Source organism: Spea bombifrons, chromosome 6 (assembly GCF_027358695.1).
Source record: "Spea bombifrons isolate aSpeBom1 chromosome 6, aSpeBom1.2.pri, whole genome shotgun sequence".
Taxonomy (NCBI): Eukaryota; Metazoa; Chordata; class Amphibia; order Anura; family Pelobatidae; genus Spea; species Spea bombifrons.
This window is the reverse complement of record NC_071092.1, coordinates 14,497,844-14,513,353: the sequence shown is the minus strand read 5'-3', so window position 1 is coordinate 14,513,353 and position 15,510 is coordinate 14,497,844. Positions and strand designations below refer to the sequence as shown.

General features: G+C 38.1%; 1 protein-coding gene across 1 annotated transcript; it reads left to right on the top strand.

The window, feature by feature from the left end:
• The first annotated feature begins 3,625 nt into the window (after nt 1-3,625).
• MGST3 (microsomal glutathione S-transferase 3) lies at nt 3,626-14,795 on the top strand. The gene is made up of 6 exons (XM_053469312.1): nt 3,626-3,754; nt 5,818-5,941; nt 6,636-6,709; nt 11,775-11,832; nt 13,433-13,505; nt 14,554-14,795. Exons 2-6 carry the CDS (start codon nt 5,825-5,827, stop codon nt 14,673-14,675), a joined length of 444 nt encoding a protein of 147 aa, XP_053325287.1. The 5' UTR covers nt 3,626-3,754; nt 5,818-5,824; the 3' UTR covers nt 14,676-14,795.
• The last annotated feature ends 715 nt before the right edge of the window (nt 14,796-15,510 follow it).

The following is a 15,510-nucleotide window of genomic DNA, read 5'->3' as shown; positions in this document are numbered from 1 at the left end:
AGGGTATAAGGCATATCAGGGAGGCAGAGTGGCATATAGAGGGGAATAAGGCATTTCTGGGGCAGAGTGGGAAGCCTGGGGGCAGATGTGCATAACTGGGGGGGGCAGGTTGGCAAATAAAAGGAAATAAAAACAAAAATATATATTTTTCTCAATCACAGCTTTTATTAAATATGAAAAAATAGTTTACATGAATTAATAAAGAAATAAAAGTTTCTTACAAGAATATCGTGAAGAATAATATGATCACTGTTTTGTTCCACTGAATAAAATGGAACTTTTTCATCTAAAAATGTTTGCAGTAGCAAATGTTTTGATTCCTTTATGTCTAATGTATTTAATTTATTAGGGCCTTTTAACACTTGTGCTTTCTGGCATTTTAATACAAATGTTATAGTTATTTGTATGGCAAATAGTGTGACTCGGGTATGTATAAGGGGTGTGTGTGGGTATAAGATCTCGACCGCGAGGTAAACTATATGGGGCTGGTCACCAAATGTTTTCAGGGCTGCTTTTTATTCCCAGGGCTGCTTTTTATTCCCAGTCCAGCCCTGCCGTTATATAAGGAATGCCCAATCACGCAGATGGAGAATCCCTTCCAGTAGGTCTCAATGCTGACACCTACTGGTAGTTAAGTGGAGGACAGGAGAGACCAAATATATCCGTGATAGCTCCCCGTTTTGGCTGATCGCACGAATGGGCAAGGCTATGGAGCCCTGCTTGCTGATCACCACAGACAGATTAGAGGGAGAAGACGTAGAAAAAAATCCCCCCCCTAACAAAAAAAAAGGAAAAAAAGAGAAAAATATGAATAAAGTAAATTATTTTAAAAAAAAATCAGAGGCCGGTGATGTCACCGTGACATCACTGTCATCCAAAATGTATAACAGAGATCCTTAAAGGATCTTGATCCATTTAGGAAAATTTGTGTTTTGTAACAAAAAGGTAACAGGTAAAGTATGGATGTGACCCTCTTAAACATGTAAAAATATGTATGTGGAGTATTAAATCAGGACATTTTGCCAAAGACAAATTGGGCCATTGTTCAGCTGTGGCACCTACAGTGTATTTTTATTATTCATATTATCACTATTTATGATTATATTTTATGTATTTCTATGATTTTGAAAATAATCACCTATTTGTACAATTTGTGTAGGTACATCAAATAGGGAAAATATGAATAATGGATTCCTAAATATAAAAAAATCTGTGTAATTGCTTTGGAAGATCTTTTTGTGTTCCTTCTCAGAGATTATAATGCTGTAGCATATGTCGGTTTACAACACAGGATAATACACAGAATATTTTCTCAAAATTTTGTGTTGAGCCACAATATTAAGCAGGCCTTTTGGCTGGTGTTTCCCCATTCTAAAGATTGCCACCCCTCCCCTTAAAAGGACTAAAATCAGCTCATGCATTTCAAACATTGCTCCAAACTAGCCGAGGCAGTTCTGCAATTGCATGTCTATGTGAATGTGTGTAACATACAGAATACTGAACAAAACTACATTTTTAGTTTAAGAGAATTTCAGGTCATGTTGTGAAAGTGGCACATGTCTAGTAAATAACAATACCCTATTATAAAAGGTTTGAACAACAAGAAACATTGCTTCTTTGGCAGAGACAAATGCCCAACCAATTATGGGAACAGGGAAAGTTGTATTTGAGAGAGAGCTTGTTTGATGACTCATACCCTGTTATGATCTATGGGAGTTTTCCCTAACCACACCCTGAGGAGCAACTATTTCCACGGTCTGATCACGCAATATAACGCAATAACTTGATATTCAGTATAGTGGGTCTCTTCTCAAATGCTGTGACTTATCCATGGCCATGCAGATTACAGACAAGTTTTGAAATGTTAAGCTTTTGTGATCAACTAAATGTTTCAACTATGTATCCATGTTTGCACGTCTCAACCTAGAATTATTGCATACGGTAGTCTTGAATTGTGTTACAAACCAACAGTAATGTGTTAGGTAATAATTCCTACACATAGTAACTTTGACCACAAATGCTAATACGGTAATATGATGTTGACATATTGCGTGTCTGGAATAGAATTTGCCCTTTGTCCTTGCAAACTTTGAACACAGCAGCAAATCATTTGTTTGAGTATGTGTACACAGGCACAGGTATTCTTCCTGCATTGTAAAGTAAGGGAGGCCGGAGTGCCTCCAGCACAGGTGAGCGCTTAGTCATGCAGAATCACTGGTAACAATTTTTTTAGTGGAGTAGGGTGGGTGCCTTTGTTTTCCCTTGCATGTGAGCTGTATGCACGATTCCCATCATCTCCTGTACCCTTACATAGGATATATTGTAGATTGCGTGTATGTGTGTGTTTTTCTCTCTCTCCCAGTGCCACAACAGCATCACAGACATGTTGTTATTATATATGTATTAAATTGGATATTTGCACCAATAGGGGTGGGAAAATAAGAGAGTAGTGGAGAATCGTGCATTCAGACATTCCCTTCCAGTAGGTGTCAATGCCGATACTTACCGGTAGTTAACTGGAGGACAGGAGAGACTCAATGTATCCATGATTACTCCATGTTGTGGCAGTTGGGGGCTTTGGAGCCCTGCTTGCTGATCACAGCTTGATCAGTACAGACAGATTAAAGGGAGAAGAGGGAGAAACAAAGTTGTTCCCGGTCCAAATTATGGAAAGAAAAATAAGAGAAAAATATGAATTAAAAAAATATTCAGAGCCCAGTGATGTCACCATGGCATCACTGTTTTCCAAAATGTATTACAGAGGTAACAAATTATATTAAAAAAAGTCACGCCCCCCAAGCCTGGGGGCAGATGTGCATAACTGGGGGGGCAGGTTGGCAAATAAAAGGAAATAAAATCAAAACAAATAATTCTCAATCATAGCTTTTATTAAATATGAATAAATAGCTTACATGAATTAATATTTACTAGTAAAACTTTTTTCCTAAGGTTGTCTTATATTCAGGCTTTTTCTTTTTTTCCCCTAAATTAATATTCAGATTTTGGGGGTTGTTTTATAATCGAGCAAATATGGTAATTTCCTTCATTACAAATGTGGTACATTCTGACAGTTTTCCATGCATTGATCAAACATTTCCAAGGGATGATGAATTCAACCTGTTTTACATCAAACATTTTAGTAATCTCTGTTTACAATAAAGTTTCACTCTTTGTAGGATTATTATCCATAAATATCCTTTGCAGATGAGGGGATGCCCAGGTTGTCACACACACTATATTTAAAACTGATAACTTAAAAAACAATTTACCCTTTTTTAAAAACGTGGAATGAACTATGTTCTCAATCAGTAATAATACAGTTAAATAGATTAAATGGGGCTTTTTTGTTTTGCCATATTTTGGATCAAAAGCAGGAAGGATCGGTGAAAGGGTTGAATTTGATGGACTTTGATGGAGTTTTGTACAATTTAAATGATCTTGGTACTATAGGCTGAGATACATTAGATCCATGATCACTTAGTTTGACCCTCTGCAGAAAATCAAACATGATGCTGTAAAATATTCGGGTTTTTTTTTTTTTGTAAGTATTATGGTTCTAGCCCTGAACTGGTTAATCCCTTTAACATAATGAGGCTGTTTGCTTTCCAACACAAGAAGTAAAGCGCTAGGACTTGTGTGGGAGGGAGGGGATGACTGGGCTTCTTCCTGCATCTATATCTCCGCCTACTCGGCACATTGTAGCTCCAGAAGTTCGGTCCACCGTTTAATAGGAAGCACACGGGAAACATAACCGGTAAGCGGAGTCCGTTACTTGTAGTTCATTTAGCGCTGACCCCTTGGACAGGAAGAGAGCTCTCTGCCCCCTCTTCCTGTTCTTTTAACCTTGACTCCCCCTCAGAATGTCATGCATGTAATGTTATGTCATGTGTGCTGCACACTGTGGATACGGGCTGTAGTATTGTGGTTGTGTTTTTACTGATCCACAGTCCAAATCCCTTTAGCATTTTAGTATAAGTAACTTTGTTAGCTTTGTTGTCTTGCAGCGGAAAAGGGGGTTAAGGCACTCCATTGTAGCACAGAGTAGCAGGAGTTCTACATTTGAAGGTTATGGAGGATATGAGGGAGTGCCATTTTAAAAGGGTGGTGGTTATATGGAAGGTGGAGCAGTTGCTGAAATTGCATTGAAAGGATAATTGGTAATCAGACTGTGGGTCTGAGATTTGGACACTAAATTCCTAATGAACATAATGTATCATGAAACCCTAAAAGGATATACTTCTCCAGATTCTGCTGTTTATGTAGGCCTTTTGCTGTGTTGATGTGCTTATGTTGCCATAGTGACCCAATATGTGAAATGGATATGAACCATAAAATGATATGCAATATCCAAATAGCCCTGTTCGCCAACGAGAAGTCTTTAGTTGGTACCTTTTTCTTGGGCCAACATAGAAAGACACAAGCCCTACAGAACCTAAAAAATACATACTCCTTCTAAAAAATGTTTTTGCTCTTTTCAGATTTTTATTCCTAACCAATATCCGTATAAATGTTTCAAACCAAATTCTTACATATCCTGCAAAAATAATCAATACAACAATTTGTGTTGCTAAAAAGACAAACCATCAGACTATAGCATGAATTTGAGAAGCGTTGTAAAACCCAGTTTAATGAATACAACCATGTCAAGGTGCGGTCTTGATGTTCTAAAATAAGCACGCTCTATCGTGGGTGTTACCAGTCTAAAAGGCTCAGTTTTTATATAAGCAATCCTATACAATTAATAGGATATACATGGCGATCACCACTTTATTGGGTAGTCCTTTTTACTACCCAGTATACTTTTAGTATACTTTCATTGGTGGGGTTGTATAGGACTATATGTTGCCCCTTGAATAAAGCATTTAAGCTACAAGCATTTTAAGAAGTAATATTATTTGTTCAGGTATTCACACCTTGTAGTTTTTAAGTAGTGCTATAACAATGAGCAGTGTGTGTGTGTGTGTGTGTGTGTGTGTGTGTATATAATTTTTTTTCTTGTGTTGCATATGCAGAACTCCAGGTTTGAAAGCACAAGGTGGCTGTTGTAATTATGATTTACATAAAATGTGTTGAGACTGGTATCACATTAGCCAGCAGATTTGGAGCGTTCTTCAGTTTATCGTCATCTGTGCATTTTATGGTCCATGACCACGATTTGAAATTTAGCTATCTTCTAACTAGCTGAAAACACCAAGAAGTGTCAGAATTCAGAATGCACCCTTACCGGGCCAGTACTTAGCTGTCTTGCACTTTAAAAATAATTCTTGACATGGCTATTTGTAATATAATATATGTCAAACCAGTTTGGGATAGTGCGCTTCTTACACCCAAGTGTTAACCCCATAATGACAACGCCTGTACATGTACGGGCTCAAAATGCATTGCTTTCAATGGGTTTAGGGACAGCCCATTGTCCTTAAGGGGTTAAATAATTCCAGACGTTAAACTCCATATGTATACATAAAAAAAATATATATATTAGTGTAATACAGTCAACATAAAGATTATCCTAATTAAATGTGGGCAATGGCAACTGATTCATTGACTAGCAGTCTACTGCTCATATAATCATATAAAGGTCTTCAAAGAGAACTCTGGGAGGCTGGAGCTCAGTGGGTGAATTAATGGGGTCTGAAGCTTCACTCTGATGTGTGCGTGCAAGTATGAGACGGGAGCGAGGCTCCTACAAAGTACCATTTTTTTTTTCTTTCCTCTTTAAATGTTTTATTATGCATTTTATTCTTGTGTGGCATACTCGCTCCTCTGTGTTGTGGATGCAGTGTGTCCTGCTTTACGTTGATGTTTCCATCTTTATAGGATCAAGATGGTGGTCTTATCCAAGGAGCATGGATATGTCATTCTGACGGGTGCTGCCAGCTTTGTCATGGTTACCCACTTGGCTATAAACGTGACTAAAGCTCGTAAATTGTACAAAGTAGAGGTGAGTTATCAAAAAATGACTTATTTTAACTGTAAAATAAGTAAAGTACATGCTTACTGATCGTATTAAATTATTTCGGAAGCCTGCTTGTCATGGATAAAGTTAGTTTATGTTTTTATTGCTTCCACATATTTTTTTTTCTCCTGATTGGGTTCCTTTGTCATAGTTAACTTTAGGTGAGAACCTTCACATGATATTATCATGTTTTGTTTATTTCCGACAACCATTATTTCCCGAAATATGCCAGACCACCCTTCTAAGTAAAGTGTTTTTTTTTTTTTTTTTTTTTACGACCCCATTTTTACCTTGTTTTTTAACAAGATACAGTTTACTCATTTCACATGCTGTGCAAGAGAATGGTGCAGAAGGGTCATCATTTAGTGTTCACCATCAAAGGGCTTAATTCACGAAGATCATCAATTTTTATTAACGTTCCTGGAAAATTCTTCAAACCGCAGGGTCCTATGGATTTGTAACTTAAAATATCTAAACTGATGATTTTGGTTTATTGCTTCCACGTTTATTGTATTGAGTTTGATATATATATTCTAATATCTCATCCTCCCCACATGTAACAACAAAGGTTTAAAAGTGTGTGTGCTAGATAAAAGTGGCACTTGTAAGAGCTCATAATTTAGTTTTTTTTGTAGTGACTTTGTTTTTTTGTGTGTTCTCCCTCCTCCTTCATACCCAGTACCCTAAGATGTACAGCGATGACCCAGAAACTGGCAAAATCTTCAACTGCATTCAACGTGCACACCAAAACACGTGAGTTATCTTATTTTCCAGGTTTCTTTAAAGTGTAACTCCCACTATATACCGTATTGGCTCGGCGATGTGCGTAAACAACCTCCGTTGCCGGCACGTCTGCACGATGTGCTTTAACAATGTCCCTTGCCGGGAATTCCCACGGGGGGGGGGATCCCGGCAAGGGAGATTGTTAAAGCAGACGTGCCGGCAGCGGAGGTTGTTTACGCCCATCGCCACAGCCGGTGAACGTCCGCATGATGCGTTTTACCTCTGCCCCCAAGACTTACCAGAGCAGACTCCCGGGTGTCTTGCGGGGCCGGCGGGGGACACCTACTACGCAATACGCATATACAACTTCCGGTGCCGGCACATCCGCTGAGTCCCGGCACCGGAAGTTGTATACGCGTATTGCGTAGATGTCCCCCACCGGCCCCTGCAAGACACCCGGGAGTCTGCTCTGGTAAGTCGGGGGGAGGGCAGAGTGGCAGCATATCTCGGGGGGGAGCACAGTGGCAGCATATCTCGGGGGGGAGCACAGTGGCAGCATATCTCGGGGGGGAGCACAGTGGCAGCATATCTCAGGGGGGGAGGACAGTGGCAGCATATCTCGGGGGAGGGGACAGTGGCAGCATATCTCGGGGGGGCAGAGTGGCAGCATATCTCGGGGGGGGCATAGTGGCAGCATGTCTATTAAAAAAAACTTTTTCTTTAAAAAAGCACCAAACTTTTAGGGTGCGGCCTATATACAGGGGCGGCCTATATCCGAGCCAATACGGTATTTTAAATTACTAGTATCAGATAATCTTTTCCAGAACACTGTGCTGTATTGAAACAGTTATAGTTTTGCATACTGTTTTCATATGGTTGCATATAACACACTCTTATTATTTGTTCTAGTTCCATTATTTTAGCCCAATCTACTAGACAAACACCCTGACTCCTTATCCTACTGCCTGTGGTAAACAATAATACCGTGGCTCATTGTTAATAACACAGTAGGATACTGTAACAATAGAAAGTCTATGGAGGAACTTCATTAATGTTGACGTTGAGTCAGCTCTGTGTGATATGGCATGGTGGCTAAAGGGTACATATACGGTAACCTCGCAATCCCTGATCTGTGAAGTCTGATTGCTGCCTTTAAGCGTCCAGTTATTTTTGATAGAAAAGCTACAAATTGTAATTAAACATTACATTTATTTTTATAGCACTAGCAGGTTCCATAGTGCTGTTACTACAGAGCACAGTGAAAACAATTAAGACTAAAGACTAAAATGGCTTTTAATAAACACATATTGGTACAAGAGGAGAAGAGGGCCATGCTCTTGCGAGTTTACAATCTAATTGTTGGTTGATGGGGATGTGAGACATTAGGAGAGTACTTGGGTGAGGAAGAGTTGCAGGGTTGAGCATTGGGTTACTAGTGCATGGGTGCAGGATTTCTTTTGGTGCCTTCCTCCCATGGCAAGTAGCGCGCGCACTTGCACACAGACAAAAGCAAACTCGCTCTTACACTCACACACACTACCATACGTTAACAAAATCTCTGACATTATATACTCACACTATATGCTTTAACACGCACACCCGCTCACATTAAACACCTTATGTTAACATTCTAATACACACACTTGCTCTTAACTTGCACACAGCCTGTCATTCTCTGCAAGCTGCCCAAAGCAGAATAATTCATGCCTACCAGTTTAAGAATCACTGTATGGAAAAACACTCCTTGACACTTATGCTGGTGCTAATGTATTGCCACCTTAGATTATAGTGCCCTACTGTGATCTGAGGTGGCAATACACTCATTAGGTCCATATGAGAAGAATGTGTTGAGGAAGGAAGGCAGGGTGAATGTGCCAAATAAATGGCTTAATCAAGAAAGATAATGTGGGGAATGTGGATCCTTGAGTGTGCACTTGCTAAGTGAGCGCCTGATAAGTTAATTGTGGTGAGGGTGGTATGAAGAACTCTGTGTTGATCTTGTCATAGCATGGTGGATGTCTTTATGAGGCTAGGTTTCCACTTGTTTTTTTTTTTTTTTTTTTTTTTTTTGCTAAAAATGCCCATAAAAACACCAATTCAGCCACACAGCATTTTTTTTAGTGAAAAAATGCTGCGGCCAGATGTTAGCTGTTCTTCAATAGGAAATCGCACAATTCCATATCCACTTGCCGTTTTTCTGCTTTTTTGGGCTCTGTGGCAGTTTTTCAAAATCGCAGCATGTTGACACTGGTGTTTTTTGTAAGGAAATCTTGGTGATTTTCTCCAATAGAAGTCTATGGGAGAGAAAAAACGCCATGAAAAAGCCATGTGGGTTTTGCCTTGGCGTTTTGCATGGCGTTTTTTTCCACAGTTACAATGCAGAGGATGGACCCAGTATCTGTGTGTCCTACGAGAAATAGGCTGGAAACAAACAGTTTCACACAAAACAAAGTTCATATTGAATTTTACACCATTTGGAACAAACATGCCATTACAAACAAACATACCCAACGGGATCCTGCGTGCCAAAAGCAACAGCAAACAATTTACACCATCATTTGGGGCCAATCTTCCTAGAGGAGCAGACATTCGGAAGAAAGCATGCCTTACAAACCACAGAAAAAAGACAAAAGGGTCCGCCGGGGCGTTTAAGTAGAACTCTACCAAGGAAATGACATCAGGAGGGGGCAGATACTTGCCATTTATCCTAATCCCTTTTAGCTGGGTGACAATTCTAACATGTAAAGGCTGGAAAAACTGCCTAAGGTCAAAAAAGCAATTTCCACAGAAAGGCTAAAACTCCAGAAAAAACGCAGGAAAATGCAGTGGCAGTTTTCTTGGCGTTTTTTCCTGGCGTTTTTCATCAAGAAAAAAAGCAGGACGAAAACCCAAGTGGAAACCTAGCCTGAGGGTGGTTGGGATGGCTGTATGCGTCTGAATACAATTGGTGGGGGTTTTAGTGAGCGTTTTAAATTGCAGGAAGAAAGTCTGACAGAACATGGTAGCCAAATCACGTGATAAATCTCGAATAGGCAAGTGGGAAGAGCTATTAATGGTACAAGAGATGCAAGTTGTAAGGCTAAATATGATGTGAACAAATATTTTATCAAACATGCAAATTCTGTTTATCATAGGATCACACTTACAATATTAATATAAAGAGATATCGTATGTTTTATCTCTGATCCTAAGTTCTTGCAGATCACACCAAAATTCATAATTCTACATGAGTTTATACCACAACTATAGATAGTGTATTGTAATATAGTGTATGATCATTTATCAGTTAAGAATTATTGGTTTAGGAATATAACGCACACAGTGATACATGTGAAACATTGTATAACATCCCATATACAATCAACTGCATGGATCAACTGCATGTGTGGATATCATCCAATATTTCCATCATGGCACCAAATGTTAACTTTTTTCCAATCCACTTAGCTACAACGAAAAGCAGAATGCAATAATTAACGTGGTAACAAAAATCCATGTACATCACTGTATTACTCTCTTGTAATACTCAAATTATCTGCAATTTGGCAACTTCAGATTATTAGAGAGATATTTACTGTATCCCTTGTATAAGACGCACCTTAATTTTGGGGACCGAAATTAAAAAAAAAAAATATATATATATATTGCATAAAGTTATTGTACTGGGTGTGATTGATAGCTGCTAGCAATTGTTAGCAATCACGCTCCTATCATGCTCAGGCAGCCAGTTCAGCACAGGCAGCCAGTTCAGCCTCCGTGTGCCCCCTACATACAGATCCATGCTATCACACACATCACATACACGTACACAAGTATACTATAATGTATTAGTCTTATTGAAAATAGAATAATAAATAATAGAATAATATAAAAAATCATAACTAAATTTGAAAATCCAATACCTTGGATATTTATTGGATAAAGAGTCTCTAAGTGAATGCAGAATGTTAATTTTAAAGTCCTCTTGACTAAAGCAAGTCTTTGTTCTTGTAACGGGTTCACCAAGTGAACTGTAGTAACTCCCAGAGATCACCCACATGTATCCTCCTCTTGTCCCCGGAATCACTTCCAGCATGTGCACCTTGGAACCCTGCTATGTGTACCCAATAAGTAGACACACAACTACCTTGAATTGAGTACAGCAGGAATGAACAGTTTATTGATGTAAAACATAGACTGATATAGCCACAGAACTTCATTAACATAAATCAACATTGATAAACAGGTACATGTAGACAACCCAACCTTTAATGCCCTTTAGTTACTGAATCTCCCCCTGGTAGCCATCCTGTTAATGGGATTAGTTTACACAATGGAGTTCTTGCCTGTTTGGCAGCCAGGCTGGAGCCATCTCTGAGTACCTTGGGCCCCTGTATGACAGGTCATTCTGTCACAGTTCTCAGTATAGACAAAAATAAATCCTTTTATGTTTTTAACATGCAGGACTTGCTGCCTTCCTGCAATGCAGGAAAGCTTTCTCCACAATAAGTGATAGAGTGCCACTGGGCACATAAGACACTAAAGCTCTTTTGAGCCAGCTACCTACCGCATACATAGCTGCCACTTTTAAGGGTTAAAGCAATGTAAAGTAATTGTGGCAGAGTCTGTCACCAATGCACGGTTTGTCATAAAATTATAGAGGAAGTCTTGTGTGCAATATCTTTGCTTTCTTAAGCATTAAATGCAGTGCTGCTACGGATACTAGTCTAACATTGACAAAAATGTTATTTATTTCATTTGGCTCTGATAAACTTAATTGATGTACATTTTGGGTGACTGTCCCTACTCAAACATCACAATGAGCATATTCGTTACAGCAGTGTTAATTAGAGCTTGTACAATGAAATCCTCTCTATGTGGACTTATTGGTCAAAACGTTAGACTGGTACATTATCTTGTTTTTCTCGAATACTTGAGAAAACACAGCTACCACTCATAAATTACTGGTATCGGCTGTCTCTCAAAAGTTATGCAAAATCTAGAACGGTATTTTTGTTAGTTCCCCTTTAAGATAAACTGCCGTGCAGCTATTGGCTAATTGCTTTTGTTGCTTTATAATGCAATATCCCATACATTTATACCATGTGTCTTACAGCCTGGAATCCTATCCAGCCTTCCTGTTCTTCCTTGTTGCCGGGGGACTCACACATCCGGTAAGAAAGAAACTCGTCAAGCTCCCATCACATTTTCCTGACCGTATTTTCACAATATGACAAAATATTTAACGCTATGAGGTAGGGCTGCAACAACTAATTGATATAATCGATAATGAAAATCGTTGCCAACAAATTTCATTATCGATTAGATTAATCGATTTTATCGAATATAAGATGAGGGGTCTTTTTCAGAGCAGAAGCTCTAAAATAAATACCCCTCGTTTTATAATCCAACCTCAAATAGCGGTCGGATAATAACACTAACATCCAGATCCCCCGCAGCGCTGTAGGAGACCTGGATCCTCCTCTCTTGCAGCTGGTTGGCGTCTGTGCTATGCGCACAGACATCCTCCGCTGCTGCCGGTGCTTCCGCTGTGGCTTCAATGATGGAGCGCCAGTGATTTTTTTTTTTTCTTTACTCTGCTGTTTGTTTTTAACATCCAGTTTGTACATTAAATTATTTTAAATAAACAAAACATTTAAATTTTTTTTTAATCCGATGAATCGAAAAGATAATCGGCCAACTAATCGATTATGAAAATAATCATTAGTTGCAGCCCTACTATGAAGTGTATTATTCTAGACCAGGACATTTCAGACTAATTGAACTGATGAACTCAAATTTCTCTGTGCATTCTGACAGGCAAAGCCAGTGAGTTGGCCCTAAATAATGCGCTTACATCACTGTGATTCTTTTCTCTCTGTGAGTCATTCATGGAGTCCTATTTGGAGAGAGGTGATATGCTAGGAAAGCATGGAAACACTTCATTCACAATCACCTGTTCTATCACATCAGCCATTTTAATTTTTTCAACTAAAACCTTCCCTTACTTCCGTTGTTTCACAAATTCTGCTGCTCAGTTCATTGAAAAGCTTCAAGTCGATGCCTGCAAGTACTTAAAAGTGCTGCTACCCGCAGTCTGATGAATTTCATGCTTTAAATCAATGCACCATTAGAAACTGTACTGTTAAATGCCCAACTAATTCCCAGAAGTAATCCTGATTTTGTTAAGCATTTTAGGGAATGTTGCAAAAACCAGTCATTTAAATGTTTGAGCTTTGATGTGATAAAACCTAAAGAGGAAAGTATAAAAATAAAGACTTGATATCTTTTATATAGCACTATACCGTAATACTAATCTTTTAACCTTTGTAAGAAAGAATAAAGACCAAAGGTCCTATATTGGTTAATGTTTACCAAGCCAGACCACAGTTCAGCCATTTGGTTAACTTTCTTCTATAACAAACAAACTTACATGTTACAATAGTTTTATTTTACAGTAGTGACTTCTTTCAGTGTCTTTGTATAAACTATAAATCAAAGTACACTAGGCTGACCCTGCAAAGCTTTGTATGGCCCAGTCATGCTTTATGCTGGAAGAATGTATTTTTAAAATGAAGCACCGTAACAAATGGATTCCTAAACACCACTTGTTTAATTGCCGTTTATTTGTACACTTAATTTTAAGATTTTCCTATTGTAGTTTGCACTACGTAGTGGCCTTCCTTTCAACAAAGGCATATGTTCAACACATTTATGGTCTGTGTAATGGTCAGTGAATGAAATATTTTCTCTACGGAATCTTCTCGATTCTAGCGTGCAACCAGTGCACTGGGAGTGACCTGGATTGTTGGCAGGGAGCTGTATGCCCATGGATACTCTTCGGGGGGTGAGTCCTGTTCTCTGTAAATTTGTCTTCTCAATTTTATGGTACATACTGCTAGGGAATTTTAAAGTTGCTTGCACTTTTGTGACCCACTATCTAAAAAATATCTTTGTTTTCCAAACTGATGTGTATAGAATTGGTGCCGACAAAGTAGACGCTAGGCACGTGTGTTTTTTTTTTTTTTTTTTTTTTTTTATGTAGAATTTATTAATCGTTTTTGTATAATTATACAAAAAGTGCTAAAAATTACTCAATCCCACACCATTTATATAAAATATATTAAGATTAAAAATCACAATGGAGGTATACAAATAATTACAATATATAAATGTTACTATGATATTGTTAGTGCATAAGCATCTACATAAATATATTAATGTGCTTCATATAATGTAAAAATCTCCAATATTCTGTGTGATATTAAATGTTATATCAAATCACAATAAATAGCTGGTGAAAAAAAAAAGATAAAAACTATCAAGGACCAGTAAACTATAAAAACAAATCGCTCCCCTCTCCTCTCTCGTGTTTATCCTGGTCAGGTGTTTTTTTTTTTTTGTTTTTTTTTTAATTCCTATTTGACTGTTTTTTGTATTCTGTTTTTTTTTCCTTTTATGTTGGTTTTATATACTATATTTTATATTGCATAGAATACGGTTGTTGATTTTTACATTACTGTACATGAAGCACCTTGATATATTTATGTAGGTGCTTAGATGATAATAGCATTGCCATATTGTATGTATTTTTGGTATAAACCTCCGTTTCTTTATTTATATATGTTTTTCATATAAATATGTTGTACAAATAGAAAATATTCCACATCTGATTACTATCAGTGTGATATTACTGCAGCCCAGAGATGTATCTGTTTATCTTGAGGATACCCTTTTATTTTTCTTTAACTATATGGGGTTTGTATTTAATTTTATTTATTTTGTTGGTCATTCGCACAGTGTATAGAGTTGTCTATAATATCACACACTTTAGACTTTGTATAGTTGTCTGTAGAGGTGCATGAGCATCTTAAACGTGGCTTTGTATTTTTCAGATCCAAGCAAACGTTCCCGAGGTGCCGTTGGTTCGTTTGCTCTGCTTGGTCTTTTTGGTACTGCTGTTTGCTCCGCCTTTAAAATTCTCGATTGGTCTTTGAACCCAAAGACATGGTGTTGAATTATCTACCATGAAGATAGAATCCTGCAAAACCCATTTTGCACTGAAAGACTGATTATCATTGAATAAAAACCAAAACAACCAAATCTTTCTATTTTCTAAGTAAAGTCTTTAAAATGACCAGTATTTTCATCTTTTTCTGTTACTCCAAAAATATTACCCGATTGTTAAATGAACTAAATGCATCCTTTTGTTTTGGCAAATATTCAAAATGGAATGTTTAGTATTTTTTTTTTTTTTTTTTTTTAGAGTTCAATAACAGACATAGGGACAGAGTAAGGCCTAAAGAAAAATGCATACGTCCAGTGATGGGCCAGTCACGCAAAAACGGTCAGTGTGACAACCAATGACGTGCCTGGCATGTCATTTCATTAAACAAGCTTTTGAAAGTTATCGTAGATCACTTTCTTTGCTTAAATAGTGTTGTCGATGTTGAGGTATTCAGCAACACCGAGATCGGCCCATTACTGGGTGTCAACATCTGCCATAAACTATATGGTGGCGGACGCCCGTTTTAAGAGTTTAGGAGGCGATCAACAGTCGCCTCCTAAACTTCAATGGTATCACTGAAATGCCTCGATAACAAGGCATTCAGCAACACCGAACAACAAGCCCAGGACGTGCTGTGACCGATCCGGAGTAAAAGATTTTTAATAAAAGTGAGGGGTTTTTTTCCCCCTCACTTTTTTTATATGATCAAAAATGGTATCTAAAGAAAGTCCTTCTTGTCCTGGAAAAAAAAAACAATATATAACCTTTGTGGGTACACTAAATGAGTGAGGAGAAAATTACACCTAAACACGAGCACCGCAAAAGTGTTAAAACAGCCTCGGTC

Bases quoted from the DNA above. Each gene is read 5' to 3' on its own strand.
- MGST3 (XM_053469312.1), top strand. From the start codon at position 5,825: ATGGTGGTCTTATCCAAGGAGCATGGATATGTCATTCTGACGGGTGCT. The intron at 5,942-6,635 runs GTGAGTTATCAA...CTTCATACCCAG, and splicing joins GTAAATTGTACAAAGTAGAG to TACCCTAAGATGTACAGCGA. The intron at 11,833-13,432 runs GTAAGAAAGAAA...TCTCGATTCTAG, and splicing joins CCGGGGGACTCACACATCCG to CGTGCAACCAGTGCACTGGG.